Source organism: Rhineura floridana, chromosome 1, assembly GCF_030035675.1.
Source record: "Rhineura floridana isolate rRhiFlo1 chromosome 1, rRhiFlo1.hap2, whole genome shotgun sequence".
NCBI lineage: Eukaryota > Metazoa > Chordata > Lepidosauria > Squamata > Rhineuridae > Rhineura > Rhineura floridana.
Genome location: NC_084480.1, coordinates 44,664,644 through 44,689,987, shown reverse-complemented (window position 1 = coordinate 44,689,987; position 25,344 = coordinate 44,664,644). Strand labels below are relative to the sequence as shown.

The window sequence follows — 25,344 nt, the reverse complement described above, 5'->3', positions numbered from 1 at the left end:
ATTGAAAACGTAGGTGCCCCGGTCTACCACATTTGTAGCATAATTTCTCCTCACTTTTAGGGTACACAGATCCACTCTGGGGTGTCCTGTGCCCTTCAGATTTTACTGGAGGACTCACTCTCTGTGGTACCACATCCCTTCTGCCAGCGTTATATGGTCTGGGTTTAAAATCTCTTGATGTTTTCCCCACCCAGCCAGTTCTGTTGGAGGCGAAGTGATCCGCCATCTCTGCGGCCTCCTGCACCGATGTAGGGGAACGGTCTTTGACCAGGAGCCTTATTTCTGGTGGTAACTGATGGTATAATTGATCCAATATCATGAGGTTTTTCACCTCCTCCACAGACTGAGCTTTTGCACTTGTCAGCCATTTCCCAAATATGTCCATCAGTTTTGCCCCCAGCTCCAAGAAAGACCTCCCTGTCTGTATCTGGCAGTTTCTGAAAAGCTTTCTAAAATAATCAGGCCCCAGTCTGAATCTTTTAAACACTGCTTCTTTGAATTCAGCATAGGTGACGGGCCTGTCTAAGGGGAAATATTGGTATACCTCAGCCAATTCCCCTTTAATCAGGTTTGATAAATACTGCATGTATTTATCTTCAGGTAGCCCCCACAACTGAGCTGCTTTTTCAAAGGTGCTGAGGTAAATTTGAGGATCTTGACCAGGCTCATAGACAGCAAAGTCCTTTGGAATAATTTTTATTTTTGCTCCATCTCTGTCCTTTCTTGTTTCATCAGAATGAAACTTCTCTCTTTCAAATTTTAACTTTTCTACTTGTAATTCGGCATCCACTGCTCGTTGCTTCTCCCTCTCCTCAAACACCATTCTCATTCTCTCAGTTTCCATCTTCAACTTCTCAGTTTCCAACTCCCTCTGCTTGTCTTTTTCCTCAGCCTCCCATCTTAACTTCTCTCTCAAGTACTCTATATAAGCGGGATTGCTTAAATATCCTTCTGGGGTCTCTTCTCTGACAGGTTGTTTTTGCTGGGCAGTTGCAAATCCTATAAGTGCTACCCTCAATTCATCTACCCCTTTACCCTCGTGAGGTAAATTGAATGTTATGCACTTCTCCACCAGCTCCTCTCTTTTCATTTTTATGTATTCAGCCATGGTGTTTGAGTTCACTCACTCTTTGCCACACACTCTTTGCCAGTCACTCTCACAAATAATCTTGTTATTTCTGTCTGCCACACCACTGTTAAGGATTCTCTAGTATTCGTACCACTGCTACAGCCAACACCTGTGACGTAGTCTCCTTTGTTCGTATCTGGATTCTCTGTTGTTCGTATCCCACCGCTACTGCCACCACCTCTGACGCCCTTCCCTGGCTCTCTCTGTCAGGTTCCTACCTGCGCGTGGCTACTGCCTGTCACTAGGCACCACCAGGGACTCCACCAGTCCGGACTGTCCTTTTTTATTGTTTCTCTCCCCGCTCTGGCACAGATCTCAACAGATCCCCCTGCTAGGCAACCACCAGTCACGTCCTAGTATTCCCAGAGACTCTGAATACTGGTATTGTTATTCTCTTCACCGCTGCCACCACTTGTTACAGTTCCCCTTCAGCCTTGGTCATTACCTTACCCTCCCTTCTGGTCTGTGAAACCCCAGCCAAGGATCAGGCCTTTGGTAAACCAAATTAAGTATTTATTAAAGATAACAAAGCTAACAAGATTAACAAGATTTCTTCTTAAGGCACATAAGCATATGGTTTTACTCAATACTAATCCGAACTCCACCCCCCTCCTTCTCCACTCTCTCCTGGCAAACCACTCTCTCAAACCCACCAAACAACCCACTCTTTCTCTTCTCCCCCCAGATTCCACTCTCACTCTTCCTTTTATACGTTCAGCCATTTTAAACACTCAGCCAATCATCTAGCATTCTACTGCCCATTCACTCCCCCTCCTCTTTCACTCCACTTACCATGTATCTTCTAAACAACCAACACTTACCATATATACATTAATATAGGAACATCACACTCCCCCCTGAGGTCCTCCCACTTGAGTGTCCCTGGAGAACTGTCACATCCACTTTCAATATTTGCTGTCACAAAACCCTTGTGAAGCAGAACATATTCCCATTTTATAAATGGGGAATTGGGGCTGAGAGATATGCCTTGCCCTAGTCCACCTAACAAGTCTAGATTGAACCCAAATACAAATACACCTACCTTTCTCTACCACAGAACATCCATTTTCATCTACATTCATCTGTAGCAGGGAGAAAGGGAAGTTAAGCTATCAGTAATACTGTAGTTCAAACTGAAATTCAATGAAGCCTTTCCAAATACACGTCTGCTATTAGATGACCTCCTCTCCCATAACTGCATTGGCACATGTAATTGGAACAAGATTACTATACATTTTGGTCTGCTCTCTGTCTAATGCAGGTACTAGGAAAGCAAGGATTAATCTGTACCCAGAATGCAAATCTCTGCATCTCGGTTTATTTGCAATTTCTCAGCCCCTTGGAAACTTCTAGCATAAGATGTCATTTGGCATTGCTCTGTGCTGAGCTTCTGTATCTCATCTAGTACATATTACTAATCACAAAGTCTTTTAACACTTTTTTATTTTTTTAAAAGCAGTAATAAAAAATACATGGTTTTTAGAGTTGAATATTACACACATTTTACATTTATAGATTATGTTTTAATCCAAACTGTGACACTGGAAATTTCACATTATTTGGTCTTTTCAGACTTCATAGCAGCAGAAATAGTCGATATCCCTGTTTCCACGGTAGTCAAAACACCAATTTTTTTGGCAACCCTGGGGAGAGACGTAAATTTAATATAAGTCAGTTTAAGTCATTATTGCTGCAAGATAAAAAGTAAGATTGCTTGTGCCCGACCCATTTCAGTTTTATTATACTTAAATACCTTTAATTAATTAACAAATTCTACTATCTATTCCCAATCTAATTGGGGTGGTAGCAGTGGTGATAATAATGCTTCAACAAGTACAAAATCAGGCTAGCTGTGTCCCCAGTGTCCCTACCGTGACTCCAATATAGTCTGCTTCCTTCCCATGATACTTCTCTGCTCTTCCGAGTACTGCAGCCATCTGCTGCCGATGGTTGTAGGGTTTGGGATTGGAAGATGCAAAAAGAAATCTCTAGCTTTTTGCCAAGTTCTTGAAGAGTCACTCATAAAAAAATCAGTTTGAACAGAGCATAGTTAACGTTCTCAAATTAGACATCTGCCCAGAAGGTTTTGTTGGCTCCAGTACACAAGGATTTGCTGGGCCTGGTCTTCATAAACCAGGGCCTTAATGACAACAGCAGCACTCTTTGGGTCCAAAGCAGATGTAACATTGTGTGATCTTCCATCCAGATGTTGCTGAACTACAGGCCTAGCAAGTATCGCTAATGGTCAGGGATGATGGGGGTTGTAGTTCAACATCTGGAGGGCCAACGATTCCCCACACCTATTCTAAACCATGATACGCAAATCAAGAGCACATTAAAAGTTCCTTCTCCTCCACCTTTACAGAGCCAACAACTGTCAGTGTTACATGTGTACCAACACCAACCATAGTTAGTTGTAGCATGCTTCTCAATACCAGTTGATGGAAACTGCAGGAGAGGAGAGTGCTGTTGCACTCAGGTCCTGCTTGTGGGCTTTCCATGGGCATCTGATTGGCCACTGTGAAAACAGTATGCTGAACTAGATGGGTCACTGGCCTGATACAGCAGGTGGTTCTTACGTTCTTAGTCAGTTTCAAAGGCGGGGGGGAACTAAAATCTACACAAAAGTGAAGGGAAGCAAATGCTTCTCCCTGAGAAGCATACCTGATCTCAAAATGATTAGAGTTATCCACATGAATTATTTTCCTGAAAAATTATTGCAACAATGCAGCCTTAGCAGGTGTGAGCTTGTCCACAATGATACAACCCTTTGGTTAAAAAAAAGTCTTAAAAGTCAGCTTGTGGATGCATTTTGATATTCTGGGCCCAAACTAGCAAATTCAATGTTGCATTGTATCTAGACAAATCGTAAGATAATGTCTGAATTTTACATTTGACATAAAAAGTGCCAACCTATTAAATTAATGTTGCTACCTTGATCTGCTCCATCCATTCTTTTTCTTTTTAAATTTGTTACTGGATTTTGTTGCTCTTTCAAGGCTTCTGCAGGGCAGTTGGGTCTTGGCAACTGGCTTCCAGGTGTTGGTGCTGGTCGATTACTAAAATACTTGTGTTTCAGCGCCTTAAAAAGAAAAGAATCAGATACAGCTGAGATTCTATGTCATTTTTATAAAATCTGTGCTTAATATGTTATGATATTTAGCTTATTTAATTAGGGATATTGCATGTGTGCTGGAGGAAGAGAAGAGGGTGAGGGGGTGGTGGTGACGAGCGTATGGTTGATGAGACAGTCTATGGTGCTTCATAATTTCAGTTCTGTACAATCTTTCTGTGAAGTGATTTTTTCAATGTATTATATGTCATGAAATTGTAGCATGGTTCAGAATGGTTACTGTAACATGGCTCTGATGCAGAGATTTGGGGGGATTTCATCTTGGGAGGAGATGGGCTTGAAGAGCAGCACTCGGTTATCTCTGTTATCAGCTGGGAGCCTGGTACTCAAGGTCAAACAGGCCTGAGAAGAGTTGAGATCATGGGGGAAGGAGGGGGCCTGCTAGGTGCAAAAACCAAAGAAGCTCCGGGAAGCATTACCTCATTAGAAAGCCCCGATTGGCTAAATTACTGTGAACTGCTGCTAGGGATTTTTCTTTAAGTGTAGGGGGTGAAACCTATAGCCTTTGTTCCCCTTGGGTTCCATCTAGATGGGTGGTTACCTGAGTGGGGTTCCACTGCCTTCACTACCCAACTTATGCCTCTCGCGGGAGAAGTGAGATTTACAACAACTACCTCTTCAAGTAAGTAGAATAGGCTAGTTAGTTTTGTTATTTTTGGTTGTGTCTGAACTCTTATGTGTGTTACCTTAACCCGTTTGGGTATAGGCCTTAAGGAACTGTTTTGCTGCTATTAATTGGGCACTTATATTTTATTCAATAAAGCTACTTCTATTTACCCATGTGTGTTCATTGCTGGAGGGCGTGTTTGGCTCTGAACCTGGTACCTTGGCCACAGACCACAAACTACTGTGTTTTGGCTTTGCCTGGGGCTTCTGGACGAGGAGAGCCTGTCTGGCTCTTGTCCTTGGAAATCCCTGGTAGAACTATACCTGGGCTATGAGTTTCCCCTGAGTCAGAGTAGTTGTTCAGATTGAGGGGTGTGGCAGCCTATCTTCTACCTTGCAGGGTTGGTGTTGGTTTGCACAGCCTTGGCAAGGGGGATTGGTTGGTCAGGATCAATTACCCAGAGTGGGGAATTGGATCCTAAACATGCACCTGGCACCTACAGGGTGGCATAGGGCATGACATTATGTTCTTATAAAGGACACTTTTTCTTACAAGTTGGCAGAGCCAGGGTTGTGTTGAAATCTAAAAGCCAGAGAGACGGCTGAATAACATATTCAGTGATTGAGAACAGAATGCATTGTCCTTTCTCTTTCATGATTAAAAAACCAGAATAAATTATGAAAATAGCAACTGCAAAATGGCTCAAGTTGTATAATGTAGGAACAGAATTTAGATTGAATGTGCACTTTTACATTTTTTATTTTAATGTGGAGTACACATATCCCTGGGCTAAGTGTTTTTTACTTAAGAACATTATTTTATATAATCAATATTTGTGTAGTTTGTATCTCACTTGACTGCAGTTGATGGATTTTTGGTCTCTTATAATTATCCTCAAATACTTCAGTGTGTTGCATGTAGGCAAACACATTTTATAGTGTAGTTAATGCTTAAATAAACTATTTTGGCAAAGCAACATGTACAACACTAGAATATCTGGATTGTATGTATATTCCAAAATAAAGTTTTGCAGCCTTGACATCTCATCCTGCTCCTTCCCACTCTCTTCCATTAGTATTTGTGCTTGCAAATAGCTTTCAAAGTACTGTAAAAATGTTCAAGGATTAACTTTATGGGGCGAGTAATATATTGTAAGATGTGCAATATGATCACCATTTCCAGCTTTGCTGGGCTCGTAAAATTATAGCCAAGATATTAATTATGCACAACTAATATGCAAGTATCCAAGTTTTGGTTAACTTTTTGATTTGGTTTCAAGTGTTGAACAGGTTTCCACATCACTGGTCTATGCCAAGAAATAGTTGTAGTAAGTAACTAGGAGAAATGAAGACTACAAAGAACAGCCACAATGAATAACCACAACTGCATAATAATAATTCACTAATAGGCAAAAAACCTTGCAGTTTAAGAATGTACCTATAGCAAACAGATATTTCTATCAAACTTTAAGAAGCAGGGAGATTTAGCTGCTATAGTGAATGCATCAGGGGAGCAGGAGACCTGACCTCCTCTCTGAGATATTGTAGTGCCCTACAAATTTGTAAAAATGCAAACACAATTACTTCCTGTGTATCTTGGAAGAATTTGGTAACATATGCTGACTATATAGTATACAGCCATTCTCATTGCTGTATACACAAGCAGTGTCACTGTAGCACACATTTCTAATAAGCAGCTGTCAGTCTGTGGCTCAGGAAAGAGGACTGCTTCAGTCCTTTGTTTTAGTGACACACTTTTAAAAAAAACACTAAGAGCTCAAAGTACATGTTTTCTTAAGTTGCAGTGTACTTGGGATTAAGTCTCACTGAATTCACTGGCATTACCAAATAAATTTGCACAGGTTCAGGCAATCAGAATGATAAAATTGCTGTGGATTATCTGCATTCTGCCACAGGCAATCTTGCTGGTTGATATATTGGTTCCTTGGACTCAGAGCAGTGAAGGCTATTGGCCCAGCACCTGTTCCTCTTCTTTGCTTGCTCTCTGAGCCATGGGAGAATACTTCCTGGCCACTTAATGCTGACAAGTCAAACAGGCTGCCTCTTCTTGCCCCTAATAAAATACACAGACCCAACTCGGGTAGGAGAGAGATCCCCATCTCTTCCCTTTTTTACTGCTCAGTTGCTTTGGTTGGCCTGTTACTGATGTGATTGGGTTGGCAGTACTGGTCAGCTGGCTGGGATGTCTCTTCTCTTCCCCTCTTAAGCTGGGCAATACAGTTTGGCCAGCAGCCCAGCTGAGTGCAAACTTTTCGAGGCATCGCCCTAACAGGTGTATTTTTTGTCTCAAATCACACCATCCATTTTCCTACAGCCGAAGCAGGTATCAGAATGCAAAATGAAAGATCCATTAACATCAGAAACAGAACTGAAATGGTTGTGTGGATACCAACCTTTTTAGGGGCTCATTGCTAAGATGTTATATTGAAAATCTGTTAAAAGTGTGCATGAAAGAGAAACTATGTATTTTGCAGCACTTTTAAATATGGCAGTTTTACTTGAGACTTGTGTGGAAACTACTTTTGATAAATACTGGCAGTAACGGTTTTCAGTTTATGGGGAAAAATTTAAGTACCTGAGTAGCTGTGACCCTAGTAGAAGGATTAAATGTAAATAAGCCTTGCAGAAGTTCTAGCAAATCATCACCAGCAGCACTGAAGATGTGATGAAGCAGCATTCCAGGAAAACTTTTAAAAGTAACATAATCTGGAAGAGTGGTCATACCCTGTTGAGAAAAAAAGGAAACAGATACAGCAAATAGTATTCAGCAGCTACAGAATGAATAGTTTACAGTCGACAACAGTCCTCATCTACAAATACACATTAAGTATAAAGCTAGTGAAAACAATTAAGTTTCTATCAACTCTCTTTGCCAGTTTTTATTATAAGGCTATTAACTCAAGAACTTACAGGCCACTGTTCCTCTGTTGGAGTACCCAGGGTTTCAAATATCTTTGTGAGTTGATCCAGGTCAGAGTCTCCTGGCAAAAATGGCACCTATAGTAAGATGAATAGAGCGGCTTTCAATATTGTTCTCTGTAAGAGTTCAGAACTAACCAAGTTCAGCCCTAGAATCCTTGAACTTTTCTGGTAAGTAAATTCTACGAATGGCACTAGCCCATTTCACATATAATACTAATGGCTTAATGTGAATGAGCAAACATGCGGGTTCCTGGAGCAAGGATTGCAGTGATAGCACTCCTCCTTGGTCCTTCTGTTCCCAAGCTTCCTGGGGCTAAGCCATAGTTTGGCTTAGCATTATATCTGAACTAGGGCTCACGGTTAGTCTCACCAGACAAACTGTGAGCAGTAAACCAAGAACAAATCCTGGTTATTATTTATTTATTTATTAAATTTATATCATGCCTTTCCTCCCAGGAGGAGCCCATGGTTACATCTCATTGTTTGTCTGGAGTCAGACAAACTATGATTCCAGCTTTGGATGCAACACTAAGCTCAGCCCTGGGAAGTGTGGCAGCAACAGGACTGGGGGAAGAATGCTGTAACCATGACCTTCACTCCGGGAACCCACACTTTTGTTTGTTTGTGCTAAGCCATGGTTATGTGCAAATCTGGTCAATATATCCTCCACGTTTAACGCTTGTATGTCCTAAGGAAGTTCCTCATCTTAAAACTGATGACAGAGGTTGCTGGTATCAAATTGGTGTTACTTGTAAAATACCAGAAGATTAACCATTTGTGCAAGAGCAGAAGATAATTTCATATGTCAGCTGCACTTAGTTCTTACCCTGAGAAGCAATTCAGCCAATATGCAGCCCACTGCCCACATATCTACACCTACGCCATACATTCTAGCACCAAATAGTAGCTCAGGAGCTCGATACCACCTGAAAAACAAATGGAGATATGCTACATTTATGAGACGTGCACAGTACATTCAATACAAACTCTATCCTATTTTGTGCCTAAAGATTTACACCGTGTCTCGTTTGTCCTGTAAGAAGATGGTCCAAATTTGCAAAATAATCTGTTCTTCCTCCATAAAAAGGCAAGCAAATACGAGTCTAAGTTAGTATTGCACAATTTACTGGTTTTCAAAAGTGGGTGAAATAAAGATTTGAAATGGGGGGGATTGACTGCTTTCAAAAGTCAAGCAATCTTACTGCTCAGCTGAATGAATCCTAGTAATAGCTATTAATGCAATATATTGGGCAGCTCTGATTTCACATATGCCACTGAAGTTTGTTTGCATTGTGCAATTCCTCACCAGAGCTTGGAAAAGTTACTTTTTTGAACTACAACTCCCATCAGCCCAATCCAGTGGCCATGCTGGCTGGGGCTGATGGGAGTTGTAGTTTTAAAAAAGTAACTTTTCCAAGCTCTGTTCCTAACTATTATTTATGTATTTATTACATTTATATCCCGCCTTTCTTTTCATAATAGAAACCCAAGGCGGCTTACATATGGTTCCCAGGCGGTGTCCCATCCAGACACTGACCAGACCAGACCTTGCATAGCTTCAGCAGGGAGCTGGCCTTATGTGCCTTCAGACCATAGCCTGGGATCTAGTGACTGGTTGTCAGGTAGAGCATGAAGCTCTGTGGTCATTAATATGCTGGCAGAACTTCCCTCCTCTTTCACACATATTAACTGGAAGAAAAGAAAAATGAGTGATTGCTCTGCTTCCACTGCTGAGCTACATGCCAGTCCTGATCTCTTATTATCTCTTTGTAATCAATGTGGCAGATAGCTAAGCCTTCCAATGCAGTAATGAAGACTGAAAACATGTTCTGAGAGAGCATAATTGTATTGCTGGGATGGGTGGGGGGCAAAATGACAGTTGGAATGCCTATCTGTTCCAGAACCCACAAATCTAAAGCATATACTTTTGAAGGATAATAGCATTTTGACAGTGTATTTTTGTTTGTTGACTATACTAATATTTATCAATATCCCATTCCTGGGAAATGAGATAGCATTCCAAGTCTCAGCTCTTGGCCTCAGATCATGCATTGTGCAGATTACATGATACAGAAAACCTATCACAAAACCTACATAAGAGTGGCCTCATCTATAAGCTTCAAATTCCCATACATGTGGGATAGTTCTAAAGCAGCAAGATACTTTCATGACTTGTGCTTCAGTATATATGCATTCATGCTCTTTAAAATACAGTAGTGTGTCATCTTTAATATTTGTTAATTGGTTCCAGGGGATTAAAATGGGTACTGCTTGCAGAACATTTATTTAACACATTTATATGTTGCCTTTCTTCTCAAGAGCTCAAGGAGGCATACATAGTCTTCCCCACTTTATCCTCACAACTCCTCTATGAGATAGATAGGTGAGGTAAGTGTAGAGATGGTGACTGGCCTAGAACCACTGAGCTTCATGATAAAGTGGAGATTTCAACCTGAGCCTCCCCAGTCCTAGTCCGATATTCCAAATGCTATACCACACCAACTCTCTTATTCAAGTTCGCCTCCCTGTATGCAATTAGAGATTGGGCAAGTAGCTGAAGTTGTCAAAGCAGCTGGCCACATGTATTCCAGGAGGGATCTCTCTCTTACCTTGTTACTACTTGGTGTGTGTAAACTCTGTTTGGACTTCCAAAAGATTTTGCCAGACCAAAGTCAGCCAGCTTCAAAACTCCATTTTCATCTAGCAGCAAGTTGTTTGGCTTAAGATCCTTAAAGGGGAAAATATGGATGTGTCATCACTGAGAATAAATATTTTTTTAAAGGAAGCAAGCTTTGGGATCAAAGATTACTATGCCTCTGAAAGCATATAAAGCTAAATAGAAACAACAATGGCAAACCAGACTACGCCAAATTAGACTGTGCCCTTAATACTTGTTTGTGCTTCTGAAAATAAGCAAGGCCTCAGATTTGCTCTGTCAGCAAATAAGAGCTTAGGATGAAGAAACTTTATCACTTGATCAATATGTCATGCCCTATATATGCTGGCAACACAATAAAGTTTTTTACTACAACAGGTGACCAGATTGAGACTACTGTTTAGGATTTAGAGTTTACTTAAACACAATGATGAGGTGATACAATGCAATTTAAGCAGTTTAGGATGCAATCCTACATACATTTTGTTGGAAGAAAAGTCCTATTAAATGTAACAGGATTTGCTTCTAAGTAGACAATCATAGGATCAAGTTGTTATACACATAGGTCCTTGGAGAACATTGGGTTTTATCCTTCAAAAAGATTCAATTTTTACTATTATCGTTGTGACCAGTTACAAATTATTAACAAAGATGGATTAGATTTCTTTTAAAATGTTACACTACAAACTGACAAGAATTTTTAACAGCTAAAATATCCCTACATGCTTACTGTTCTATTTTTTTAGAACAATGTGATATTTCAGGATTTAGGCACTTTTCTAATCAACAAAAAAAAACCCAGAAGCTTTTTAAAGACTAAGATCATTTACGTGGAGCATCATCACATTTTAATCCCAAAAACCTTAATGGGAGAAATTTCTTGTTTGCTCAGAGACCATTCTAGACTCCCTTACCCTATGAAGGATCCAATGTTCATGTAAATATTCCAAACCTTGAAGTGTCATTAGCATGTATGCTTTGATGTGAGAAGGTGTCAACACAAGACTAGTGTCCTTTATTATAACCTGTAAAATATAAAATGCATTTTACAAATTGTTAAGGTTTTAAAATACAGATAAATTACACAGATGTATGTATGTTTTAGCACATTGTCCAACAACAGAACATTCATTCTCTTTGATCCAGGCCTATCAAACAGGCTTTGTAATGAACAAAGAGAAAAAATTGTCATGTATTTGGTATACTGAGAAATACAGGGGTGCCTGCCAAATCTGTTCTGAAAGAGAGTTCCACAGTATGGGACCGGCAACACTAAATGCCCAACTTCTAGTGGTGGCCAGTTGGGTCTCTGTAATACAGTCTGCTTGTGTTAAAAAATACCAAGTATTGATACAGCACAATCTATGTGCATGGCACCTTGGCAAGAATGAGGACAGACCCTGACCACAAGGGGCTCACAGACTAAAAACAGGCAATGGAAGGAAGGGGAGGCAAATGAAGACAAGGGTATGTAATTATTTCAGTTGCATATACTGTACTTGGGCTTACTACAGTAGAATACTGGGACTAGGAGTTGTTCTAAAGGCTTCACAGAAGAATGTGGAATTAAAGGGTGTAAGAGATGTCTTCATGGAGACTACCACACAGGCAGTTCCAGGCATAATACTGCCCCCAAATATTTTATGTGGGAGCCAATGACTGCAGATTTTGGAGAGAAATACTGTTCTACCTTCTCTATTGCCCTCCCCATGTCTTTTCTTCAACTCTCAATGACTTTTCCGCAGGACCTTTGCCTTCAATATATAATAAAGTAAATGCTTAATTATAGACCAAGTTTGCCTCAGGGGGAAAATAAATTAAGTCAGTGGCCAGTTTATGGCAATCTTACCTCTAGATCAGTTTCCATAAAATCAAACACTAGACTAATGTTAGATTTGTGTCCAAATGCATCAAGAAGCTGAAAGAAAAATATACTCAAATTATTTAAGTGACAGTACAGTTGAATCCAGAGCTTAGAAAAGTTACTTTTTTAAACTACAACTCCCATCAGCCCCAGCCAGCATGGCCACTGGATTGGGCTGATGGTAGTTGTAGTTCAAAAAAGTAACTTTTCCAAGCTCTGGTTGAATCTGATCTGTGTGTATGTGCTGGGCAAAGTATCCGCTCTGGTGGTCCCTGGCAGACTTACCTGGCTACGGCGGCAGCACTCCAAGCAATGCTGTGACTGAGTCTCACCATCCATTTGATTTCCTACAATATCCTAAATAGGTCCACAAGGCCGTTTGGGGGCAAACCACACCCACATTTTCTGAGCCTGAAATCATATGATGTCAGGTGCAGGAAAGTTCAAGTCATAGCTTGAAACTTCAACCCATCCCTGCAAAGGAGGAAAAATCAGAAGTGCACTCTAATTGTGCTCCTGATCCTTCCTTTGCAGGGAAAATTTGGCACTTTTTGAATTTGGCAACTTTTTTTCATCATCCTGCATGGTGACAGAAAAAGGGACCAAATTCAAAACTCACCTTGCATCTTCTTGGCTGCAAAGAAAGAGCTGGGGCTGGAAAGGAAGATTTTTCTTTTGCAGCCCCAGCTTGAACTTTCAGTGCAAACCCCTGTAAAAAGAACCCTTTATGAACCTTTGCTTTCAGGAAAGCTATTCCCAATTGATTTTAATCATAATAGTACACTGGATAACAAAAAATTGACAACTGATTCAGCATTGTTGCTGGAGGCACAAGTGGCCTCTGTGGCCTGGAGCGTCTTTTATCTGCTTCAGCTGATATACCAGCAGCAGCCCCATCTGGATGGAGTTAACCTTGCTTCAGTTATCCATACTCTGGAAACCTAGTGTTTGGATTATTGCAATGCATTGTACATGGGGCTCCTTTGAAAACTGTGACTGGAAATTATAGTTAGCGCAGAGAAGAGATGCAAAACAGTTAACTGGGACTGGGAAGTTTGATCATATTACAGAAGCGCTTAGGCATCTGAACTGGGTTTCAGTCTGTTTTCAGGTGTAATTTGGTTTTGACTAACAAAGCCCTAACAAGTTTAGGACATGGTTACTTGAAGATCGCCTCCTCCCACCTGTACCTACATGGATCCCAAAATCATCCTCAGAGACAATGCGAAAGCCTTTTTCTTTTCCCAGGCCCTTTATATTCATAGGGTTGTTTTCGACTAAGTCCTATCCAGAGTAGATCCACTGAAATGAATAAACCTAAGTTACCATGTCCATTAACTTAAGTGGGTCTTATCTGAGTAGGACTAGCACTGAATACCACCCATAATTTTATTTTTTTTAAATCTAAAATCCTTTTTATTTATATCTTGGTATTGCTGAGAGTTTGTATATTGATTTTATTCTCTGCTTTACTTATTGTAACCTGCTAAGAAAATTTTGTTATTGGGTGGTGTGTAAATATTGTTAATAAAGAAATGCTTCATACTTACCCCTATAATATTTGGATGGCTAAGTTCCTGCAGTAGTTTTATTTCTCTAAGGGCTGTTCTATTTATACCTGAATTGAAAGAAAACACATGAAAACAACAACGAAGGTAAACTACCCTCAGCAATGTACAATGCCTGTGGTACTTTTAAGTGTCTCAAAGCCATCCTGGATAAGAGGGAGCAAAGGTTGGTACTTTTGCCCCAATGATTTATGCAACATATCTTTGCTAGTTTTAAACCCATGAGATTATAGATTCAAATCCTGAAGTCCCCTAACTCAGGTGAGCAGGTCTCTGTACCTTTTGTGGATAAGTTTATTTCAAATTTATGAATATTTCTGATATACATTTCTAATTAGAGCCTAGCTCCATGACCAAGCTTCAAATATTGTAGTCAAGATAAGCATTCCAAGCCACTATAATTTCCATTCCCTGCATCCTGCAATAAGTCTGCTGCCGTTCAAACAAAATCAAGGTGCCTTTGCAGGTGTCCTGTGAAGTCATACTTTTCCTAAAACCAATGTTTCTATAATAGGGAGGGAAACAGTGGCACGAAGAAAAGATTAATTCACATCTTTCTTGCTTGAATAATAGATATGCAAGAGTTTATTTTGGATTAAATCCGTGATGTATTGGATGTACTGTTCCTCATTATGTATCACCACAGTTACACAAACATCTTACTATAATCTAACAGTTTTGCATGCCTAAGCTGTTTTTGAAGTGCAGCTTGGGGAACTCCTTGATCCCTTGCTTTTCTTGGATATACAGGTGGTAGGAGTGATGAGGAGTGGTAGGAGTGATTGTTAGCCTTCCTAGATGCAGTTGTTTGTCCGCTGCAACTCCTCTTGGAAAAGATGGACTAGGCTTCAGTTGTGCCTGCCCTACTTGCTGCTAGATTACTGCAATGTTCTCTACATGGATCAGCCTTTAAACAGAAAGTCCAGAAACTTCAACTAGCGCAAAATACTGCTTCCAGACTACTGTCTGGCATCCGAAGATTGGAGCACATAACTACCATCTTATTTCATTTCAGCATGCTTCCTATTTATTTCCAGGCTCAATGTAAAGTGCTGGTATTCATGTTTAAAGTCCTAAACAGTTTAGTATCAGGTTACCTCAGTAACTGCTGACTCTCCTATGAATCTACCTAGCCTTGAGATCAACCTCAGAAGCCCTGCTTTTTGTTCCATCCATCCATGGGATCAGGTGGATGGGAATAATAGACAGAGGCTTCTCAGCAGTAGTGCTGACTGTGAAACTCCTTCCCAGTGTAGATTGTCATTCTCCCTCTCTTCCTGTCTTTCCATGATTGTAAGCAGTTTTTTAAAAATAGGATAGCTTTTAAACAGTAACCTGTTTCTTATGATGAAATCATAGTACTGCTATCTTAATGTTTTTGCAACTGATACTTTACTATTGAGGTCATATTGTTCTTGTAATGATGTATTATTTTATTATTGTTTATTATATTGGCTCCTATGGGAGCAAGGGAGGGACATAAATATTTTTAATTCTTAGTTATTGTAATAAAAATGCAGGCTATAAACAATAAATTAAACTCAATACAGGCTTGTTTAACTGATGGAATGCACAATTCACATGAAGAAGTGCATTCAAATCAGTGATGAAGCACAGAAAATTTTTCAGTGCTTTATTTTTCTGCAGAAAAAAATCCATTTCATTAGTAACAATGAACGGATGCCAACTGCAAATAAAATATTAGGCAAGCTTGGCAGTTTCAAAATGTTTACTTCTGTCAATTAAATAAAAGTAACATAAATATGCTAAATTAGATCCCTCACTAAGACATCAGAAAATTTTCCAATTCAAAATATTTCAGAAAACCCATATTACTGCTCAAAATTATAAAAAACACACACAAAGAAACAGAGCATAAAAAAGAAATAAATGTAAATTTTATCTACATCACCAAAGGAACAGTGGAGTAAGGATATTATGCCACTAGTCTACTACAAAAGAAATGGAATTACATGCATCTCATTCGTTATTATAAAAATATTCGGATACTACAATTTCACAAAAAATATCAAAGTGATTTACAACAATTATAATACAATAAACACAAATATTAAAACAGATCACCGCCAGCCTATTATGGAAAATATTTTTCTTAATTGTCTGCATAAGCGTGGCAGCAAAGAAAAATTTTCAGCAAACATTTGAAAGTTAGTACAGAAGGCACCTGTTGTTATCTCTTCCACTCAAAACTGAAAAGAACATCAACTCATTTGCCTCTGTGGTAGCAATATTCTACCATATGCAAAGTAGTTTGCTGATATCTGTGTATTTCTGGTACTTACCATCTTTAGCTTCTGATCGATGTCCAAGTTTGATCTAAAAAAAGAATCTTGTTTAATTAAGACAACAGCTCTCATTACCAAATGCAGGTCAGACCTCAGTAGTTCTATAAGCATTGTTGTTGTTAAATTGTTTTGTTGACATGTTTGCCATCTTGGGCTCCTTTGGGAGGAAGGGTGCGTTATAAACAACAACAACAACAACAACAGATTAACAATTCAGTCAATGCATCTTTACTTGAAAGTAATTTCAGACAGATTTGTTTATGGACTGCAGCCTTTGTTGCTTTAAAAACTTCAGTAGGTTACAAAAAATCTGCACAATTACATAAATATGGTCAAACCCAATACACAAACACATGAAATTATTATTACATTTTATTTATATGGTACTTATCAGCACACAGGAATCATTGTGGCCTGGAAGTATTTTAAATATCCCATAGAACAGATGCGTAGGTTGAGCCCCAATTTCTGTTGGAAGTGGGGGAAGAGCAACTCTTGTTTGGGTTCTTTTGTTTGTATTCCAGAAGAAAGATACGAGTTAGGGTCCTCCAGCTAGCTAGGCTTGCCTACCTTTACCTGTGCTGTTCTCTACCTAACTTCCTTCCGTTGTAAGCTGATATGCTCACAGAAGCTGACTTGCCCCTCCTTCGTCTTCTTTGACTGTCTGAGAGAGAGGAGACACCTTTGTCTCTGCTCTCTCTCTCCTGAGCCATAAGGGCAATGCCAAAGTTTGGGCACTGCGCCTCCAACTTAGTTAGTCAGAACTAGGTATGCCTTTTCAGAGCTTGGAAAAGTTACTTTTTTGAACTACAACTCCCATCATCCCAATCCAGTGGCCATGTTGGCTGGGGCTGATGGGAGTTGTAGTTCAAAAAAGTAACTTTTCCAAGCTCTGCTTTCTATCTACTATGTATTTCTATAAATACAGGAATACCCTGCAGTAACGTACGCAATGGGTCCATAGCGAGTACATAAACCGAAAATGTACTTAAAGTGAAGCACTACCTTTTCTCCTTGCGCCGCCACTGTGCCACCTCTCCTTCACGCAGAGCCTCAAAGCCCCGCGCTAAAGCCTCTGCGGCTGCGCCGCCATGCCTCTCAGCTGATCGCGATTGCGCCTCTCAGCTGATCCACGGTCGCGTGGTCGCATCTCTTTCCACCACCCACACACCAAAAGAACAGGCCACAACCAAAGGTTAAGTGTCCGTTCTTGCGAAGCGAGCATACGTAAACGGGAATGGTGCTACTGTAAGTATGTCTGTACTCGCAAGTGTCCTTAAAGTGCAGGTCCGTATAGCGGGGTATTCCTGTAAAATAGCTTTTCTTATTTTACTAAGTCTTAAGTCTCCATGATCTAAATGCAGGGTAAAAGTCTGCTTGCTTGCTTGCTCACTCACTTGCTTGCTTGCTAGCTAGCTATCATTTGATTTATATCCCGCCCTTCCTCCCAGCAGGTACTACTTAGGTAAATACACACACTGGCACATACGCAGCTCAGATGCTGAGTATCTCTGCATATTTCCATAACAATTTCACAGAGGAGATAAACATTTATCTGGCATGTTGCTGAACTTAAGACTTGTTGCACTTGTGCAGTGCTAAGAAAAACCTGGTATATCTTGAAAACTTATTTAAGGTATTCAGTACAGCAGATTTTCTTCTTTTCCTCTCCCCTGAAGCCCCCACATCTGCTCCAGAGGGTCGCCCAACATTCCAAATATGATTTTATGGGAATGTGAGGGCTGCAGAGGGGAGGAGAGGAAGGGGGAGTCCCACTGCACAAGGGAAAGTCCATTACACTAGCGGATGGGCACAATTGAATATCACCCAAGGTGCACAATGAGATTTGCCTTGAACAGCCTTCCCAAATCTGGTGCCTTTCAGATGTTCATGGACACCAACTCCCATCAGCCTCAACCAGAGGAGGCAATCATCAGGGATAATGGTAGTCCAAAACATCTGGAGAGCACCAAGTTCTAGGTTTGATTAAATTGCTATTGTCATTATGAAGAAAACAAGACATACAGGCTGAAGATGCATCATTACTGTAGTGGTTTTCAGGATGTTTTCAATGAACCCATTTCACATCTACTTTGCCTGCAGTAATGTAGAGGAGTTGTGGACTTCTGTCAGAGAAAATTCTAAAGTATGTTCCAAGGGTGTGCACAGTTGAGGCTGACTGGGTCTCAGTGGAACCAGCGGTGTGACTTAGAATTTGAGCATAGCAGAAGTTCAGGAGCAGTGGACAAGCTGTCTTCTGAGGAAGACTATACATCATTACCAATGACATCACTGAGAAATCTCCAATAAACTTATAAAGAAGCTCAGCATTTTTCTAAAACCAAGTTTGAAAGCCTCTGCTCTGGAGTTTCAAGGTAACAGAAATTATTAGTCAGATACCATGATAGCACAGGAATGAAACAACTGGCTCAGTTTGGACATCAGACCAATCCAACTGATAAACCATGGTTTGCCATCAACCAGCAAATCAGAACCATGGTTTGAAGTGGGTTTGCATACCATGATTTATGCCAGGGATGAGGAATCTTTTTGGCTCTACAGGCCAGATCCTTATCAGGATCTACTTCAAGGGCCAAATTTGACAGATGGGCGGGATCACTTGTCTTTCCCTTTTAAGTCTCAGTGATTGGGGACAGAGTGTTAGGGAGACTTGCAGTAAACCTTTAGTCCCTGCATCCCCATTCGAGCAAAGGGATCCAGGAACAGTTTTAAAGCCTTTGCAAATGCCTCTTTGAAGTAGCAAGCTACTTCAAAAGGGTTTTTTTGCACAGGGCTTTAATTCCTGCTCATCTTCTGATGAGCAGGGATTAAATCCTACCTCCTTGGCTGTCTAATAAGCCCTGTCCCCCCTGCCCATCAGCTGACACCACTAGTGACATCAGCTGATGGGTGTGGTTTGGAGGAAAATTGCTTCTTTGGACCCCATGGGAGGCCATAATTGGTCCAGAGAGGCTCCTGATTTTTGCCAAATATGATTTGGCATGATTTCTGTATTGAAAACCACAGTTATGTTGCTTGACCTCCAAAATTCACAGTATCTTAGGACAAATGCTGAAGGGATGGGGAACGGAAGCAGATAAGCAACTCTAGACTATGGTTAATATGCCTGAATAATATAAATAAATGAACAATGTATGAATTGCTTAATAAAACATATTCTCTAGAATATGTTACAGTGCTTGGGTTCCAATCTATGGCAAGCACAAATTATGGGTCGGTGTGATTTCACAATTGAGCCGAAGTAACACACTCACCTTTTTAATAGCAACTATTTGATTTGTATTCTTGTCTCTTGCTTTATAAACTGTAGCAAACTAAAGAGAAAAAAAACATCTTCATATTAAAAAGTCAGTTTTCTAACAATATAGTAGCATCTCTGCTATTTGTTTAGAAAGCGTTTAGCTTTACTTTCTATAAAATGTTTCTGATGCTGGGTATACTATCAATACAATAATAAAAGCAGTAAAATAATTAAACAATTTTGAAGTTTTATCTCATGAAGTGTTATGCATTCTTTCTAATGCTGTTCTTTAAGTTGGTCAGTACTAGCAACTAAGGCAAATTAAACAATTAATTTAAGAGATACAGCATAATTGCTAATGCAAAGCTGTTTCAAACATTAGCACAAATAGTGACCGACATACATGTAATAATCTATCCACATATTGTGCATTTCATACAAGAAAGGCTTTCTACATACAGGAAAGTAATGCATGATTATATTTCTGATCAATCAGAAGTTCCAGGGGCTTAACTATAGAATTTTAATTTCCATTTGGATGCAATGAGACTGGAGACTTTATGTTGCCTTACAGGAGCTATTTCATTTCAAATTTAACCTTGTGAGTATGAGGGAGCAGGGAACCATCCACACAGTCTGCACTAGCCTGTAGCATCAGCAGCCACAAAAGCAGCCACTACTTGGAGCCTCTCTCTCCCCACCAACTTCTCCTTCCAGCTAGCTGCAAAATGCAGACCTGCTGCTTCCTTTTTGGTTGCTTAGCAATTGTCAACTGTTTCCCTAGCCACCAAACACTGAACTCCATTTTGGAAAAGTTTCCTAACCAGCGAGCAATTGTATTAGCTGAGGTGGCTAGTATTTCAGCTGACAAAATGAATTGCAAAAGTATGCTATTTTCTTGCTAAAGTATTGTTGTGCGTACCCCAATCTCCAAGCAGTGAGAAGTTCCTACACTTATCCAGGGTTCGGTTTCCTTGGAATGAAAGTCAGCAGAGACTGTGGTGTCTTTATGATATATGGTTTATTTGAACATATATACAACCTGAGCATAGGATGAAGGGATTCTCAGCCTTAACACTCTTAACAGATCTTGCTTCTCCATTAGGTTTGTAGGGAAATCCCCAAAGCTATTGCTTGGAGTTCAGCACACAGAGCAAACCTCAGGGTCTTTCCAGCTCCCAGCTCCACTCCAGACTAACCCCAAATCTACCTTCTGCCCCAGACAGGTGCAGGGGGGCTATTATGGCAACACATCTTTTCTTGGCTAGATGTGTTAATGGGGGCACTTGACAGATTTGGGTGGCCCTATTAGCTTATGAAAGGAAACTGGCTCAATCAGTTCAGCAGTCCTTTCTATTGCAAACTTCACCACTACAGAACTATAGGCTGGGAGTGGTCTCACAGATATCATCTAGTCCAACCCTGCAATCCTGTAACAGTCCAAATATGTGACCAGCTTGCCCTTAAAAAGTTTTTTCTCCATTACAAGTCAGGTTTGACCAATGGATAACAAATGAGCAATGGACAGTTGCATTTTGTTTGACCAACGGAAAACAATTTCCTTTGTTCAAAGCTGGACGAGAAAAAGGTCTGACTGTAAGCAGTTTCAGTTAGAACAAACTGCTTACACAAAAATATCTAGCATGATCTTTTAAAAAGAACATTTTGCTACTGATTCTCAAGAGGTTGTCCTAAGGTTTCATGACAACAACGGACAGGTCAGATACCAAAAAACATAAACCCTATATTATACCCAAAAAACAGATTTGTGAGCAGTCTCCAACTACCCATTACTACATTATTTACAGAGCACCTTAACTACCTTTAACTACCATGAAAACATGTCGCTTGACCCCAGGTTGAAAATGTTTTGACAGAGGCTTCTCATGGTAAAGATATATTTCTTTTGAACAATCACCATCTCTGGTCAAACAGGTGCTTTACTTTTCAAAATACAAACCTGAAAACTGAGACGAGCATACACACAATGAACATAATCTCTCTCACAGCCTTCAAGTCTCTGAAAAAATATCTATTCCCCTCAGTGCCAGACTTCCTCTATTGCCTATTAAAAAATTATGCTTCCAGCACTAGCCTTACCATGTCTGCTCAGTTCTATTGAATTCAGTGGGGCTTACTCTCAGGCAAGTGGAATTAAATTGCAGCTTTAAGCATATGTTAAGATCCCCAGAGGTGTGCCCCTTGTAGTTCCACTGCCCTCAGTGGGGGGGGGGGGAGCCCAGGAGAGGACATTATCTGTGGCAGCCCTCAAAAGGTGGAATTCCCTTCCCAACAGAGATGCATCTCACAACTTCATTGTATAGCTTTCATCGTATGCTGAAGTCACACCTTTTAACTCACCCTTTGACAGCTGAGATATAAGACTTGCCCTTTATTTTCTGTTTTAAACTGTATTTTTGGTGCTGTATTAAGTAAAGTAATGCTCAAGATTCTACAACAAAGGCTGTTGCCATATATGGAGCGAGAAATGCCAGACGTCCAAGCTGGATTTAGAAAGGGAAGAGGCACCAGAGATCAATCGCAAACATACGCTGAATAATGGAACGGACCAAGGAATTTCAGAAGAAAATCACCCTGTGCTTTATAGATTACAGCACAGCCTTTGACTGTGTAGATCATGAAAAACTATGGAATGCTTTAAAAGAAATGGGGGTGCCACAGCATCTGATTGTCCTGATGCGCAACCTATACTCTGCACAACAGGCTACTGTAAGGACAGAATATAGAGAAACCGATTGGTTCCCCATCAGAAAGGGTGTGAGACAGGGGTGTATTTTATCACCTTATTTAATCTATACGCAGAACATATCATACGGAAAGCAGGATTGGACCAAGATGAAGGAGGTACGAAAATTGGAGGGAGAAATATAAATAATTTAAGATATTAAGATGATACCATACTACTAGCAGAAACCAGTAATGATTTGAAACGAATGCTGATGAAAGTTAAAGAGGAAATCACAAAAGCAGGACTACAGCTGAACGTCAAAAAGACTAAAGTAATGACAGCAGAAGATTTATGTAACTTTACAGTTGACAATGAGGACATTGAACTTGTCAAGGATTATCAATACCTTGGCACAATAATTAACCAAAATGGAGACAATAGTCAAGAAATCAGAAGAAGGCTAGGACTGGGGAGGGCAGCTATGAGAACTAGGAAAGGTCCTCAAATGTAAAGATGTATCACTGAACACTAAAGTCAGGATCATTCAGACCATGGTATTCCCGATCTCTATGTATGGATGTGAAAGTTGGACAGTGAAAAAAGCTGATAAGAGAAAATCAATACATTTGAAATGTGGTGTTGGAGGAGAGCTTTGCGGATACCATCGCCTGCAAAAAAGACAAATAATTGGGTGTTAGAACAAATTAAACCAGAACTATCACTAGAAGCTAAAATGATGAAACTGAGGTTATCATATTTTGGACACATAATGAGAAGACATGATTCATTAGAAAATATAATAATGCTTGGAAAAACAGAAGGAAGTAGAAAGAGAGGAAGGGCAAACAAGAGATGGATTGATTCCATAAAGGAAGCCACAGACCTGAACTTACAAGATCTGAACAGGGTGGTTCATGACAGATGCTCTTGGAGGTCACTGATTCATAGGGTCGCCATAAGTCGTAGTCGACTTGGAGGCACATGACAACAACAAATTAAGTATTAGTGTATTTTAAACTGTTTCACTGTTCTGTTGTAACCCACCGTGGGACCTTATGGTGAAAGGCAAGTAAGACGTCCTATAAAGAAATAAATGAAATATTGTTTTATTACTAGTTTTGTATGCGTATTTTATTGATCTTAAAATGTGAAGCGTCCAGAAGATACCTAATCGGGTGGTTTCAACACACACACAAATTAAACTGACACAAGAAATCATTCAACGGGAACAACAGCATCAATAGTTCCTCCACCAGTTCACCCTGAAAACTTTCAGAGGCAGCACATCGCCTCCGCCTTATTAAATGATCCATTGCCCGAGTCCTGCAGAAGCTGCTGGTCATTCCCGTTTACCTTCCCTCAGTCGGGTCCTGCTTACCTGTCCTTCACCCAAGAAAGCCAGTTTTTCGTAGCGCTTAGCACGCGCTCGCGCGTCCATCCCGACAAAGGGCGATTTAAACCGTCCTGCAGTTTTAAAACCTCACCGCACCCCCGGCAACACAACTCTTCCCACTTCCCTCTCCCCGCTTCCTGCTTTCCCCCTCCCCGCGGAACTCCACCCCGTCACCAGCGTTACAGCGGCCTCCTACGCATGCGCCATACGCTAGCAAGTGACGCTTGTTCCTAAGGCTTCCGCTTGCCCTGACAACAATCTCTAACGTAGAGATAAGAAATTGTAGAGTAAATAAATGCCATCGCAGAGGTGCGGAATAGAAAACAATGTACAATGCCTTTGGGGCGCAAGTGAGAGCTAAATACAATGGAGAAATCCGAGATTTTAATATAATTATATTGGGCTGCTGCATGTTTCTTCCTCCCCTCTCTCTTCCGGCCCCCTCACGCCAACAGAAACAGCCGCAAAAAGAGGAATTTCTGCTTTAATTTCTTCTGGGAAATGTTTTCAAAAGTTTGTGAACATTTGAAAGTGCTTTGCCAATGAAGTCCAATAGCCCCATATTGCAAGTACGGCTGGCGGGGGCGGAACACCGTGGCCGACAGTACCTTATGACAGGGTTGAATTGTATGCCATGGCCCCCAGCCAGTATGGCCAATGGACAGGGATGATGGGAGCTGTAGTTCAGCAACATCTGGAAGGCCACAGGTCTTCCCATCACTGTGCTAGCTCCTTGCACTGATAAGAAACCTTATATTCAAAAAAGGACCCAATGCAGTCAGTGCAGTCACTGATAAGACAGTGAATTTCCATGTTTCATTTCTGTGCTGCATTATAGTGCACAGTGCAATCCAGTGTCTATCCAAGTCTGAAGTATACACAGAACTCAATGGGACTTAATCCCAGGGAAGTGTGCATAGGACTACAGCCTTAGACCAGTAAGAGAGGAGTCTAGTCCAATGCAATACCAACAAATTACTCAGGAGCTCCAGACCTAGCCCACTAAATCTGTCTGAAATGATAATTCCTGGGCAAGGTCCTGGAACGAGTGGTTGCAGGCCAGCTCCAGACACTCTTGGATGAGACCGATAATCTGGATCCATTTCAGTCAGGGTTCAGGCCTGGTTTTGGCACAGAAACAGCCTCGGTCGCCCTGTATGATGACCTTTGTCAGGAGAGAGATAGGGGAAGTGTGACTCTGAGTGCTTTCACACATGGGGCTAATAGCGCTAGTTTTTCAGATTAAGAAGGTAGCACTTCGTTCCATATTTAAAAAATCCCTTTCACACTACAGTACCTGTTATACCGGCATTTTGCGCAACAGTCGTTCACACAGAGCACAGTTTTTCTCCCCCCCCCCCTCATTCGGCCTCACGTGACACCGGATGAACTGGTTTGAGGCCTGTTCTTTCGGTGCGTGTGGGGGTTGAAAGAGGCACGAACACGATCAGCTGACAGGGGCAGCAGTGCAGCAGCACAGGCTCTGCAGCACAGGCTCCTCTCTCAGGAGAAGCTGGGATCGGCTGGAAGGCACGACGAGGGCCGTTGGTAAGGGCGGGAACGCACTGCATGCTGGGAGGGCTGTTGGTAAGGGCCGGAACGCACTGCCTGCTGGGATGGCTGTCACCTGAGCAGCGGCAGCTAGCACAAAACTCCCGCAATCTTCTGTGTCCCCGGCCTTGCTATCGGAATTTTCCCGGTATCATTTATTGCGGAATTTAGCGCAAAACTTCCACTACATTCCACCAGAATTCCAGAGCTACCTGTTATGTCGTGTGAAAGCTCAAATTTTATG

General features: G+C 40.9%; 1 protein-coding gene across 1 annotated transcript; it reads right to left on the bottom strand.

The window, feature by feature from the left end:
* Positions 1 to 2,555: 2,555 nt before the first annotated feature.
* CDK7 (cyclin dependent kinase 7) lies at positions 2,556 to 23,711 on the bottom strand. Its single transcript, XM_061607458.1, has 12 exons — positions 23,535 to 23,711; positions 19,481 to 19,540; positions 16,203 to 16,236; positions 13,882 to 13,949; positions 12,317 to 12,385; positions 11,382 to 11,492; positions 10,421 to 10,539; positions 8,638 to 8,737; positions 7,800 to 7,886; positions 7,465 to 7,614; positions 4,064 to 4,211; positions 2,556 to 2,772 (listed from the first exon to the last, which is right to left on the bottom strand). Exons 1-12 carry the CDS (start codon positions 23,592 to 23,594, stop codon positions 2,747 to 2,749), a joined length of 1,032 nt encoding a protein of 343 aa, XP_061463442.1. The 5' UTR covers positions 23,595 to 23,711; the 3' UTR covers positions 2,556 to 2,746.
* Positions 23,712 to 25,344: the final 1,633 nt, after the last annotated feature.

Bases quoted from the DNA above. Each gene is read 5' to 3' on its own strand.
- CDK7 (XM_061607458.1), bottom strand. From the start codon at position 23,594: ATGGACGCGCGAGCGCGTGCTAAGCGCTACGAAAAACTGGCTTTCTTG. The intron at 16,237-19,480 runs GTGAGTGTGTTA...TTCTTTTTTTAG, and splicing joins AAATAGTTGCTATTAAAAAG to ATCAAACTTGGACATCGATC. The intron at 2,773-4,063 runs GTAGCAACATTA...GTCTCTCCCCAG, and splicing joins AATGGATGGAGCAGATCAAG to GGTTGCCAAAAAAATTGGTG.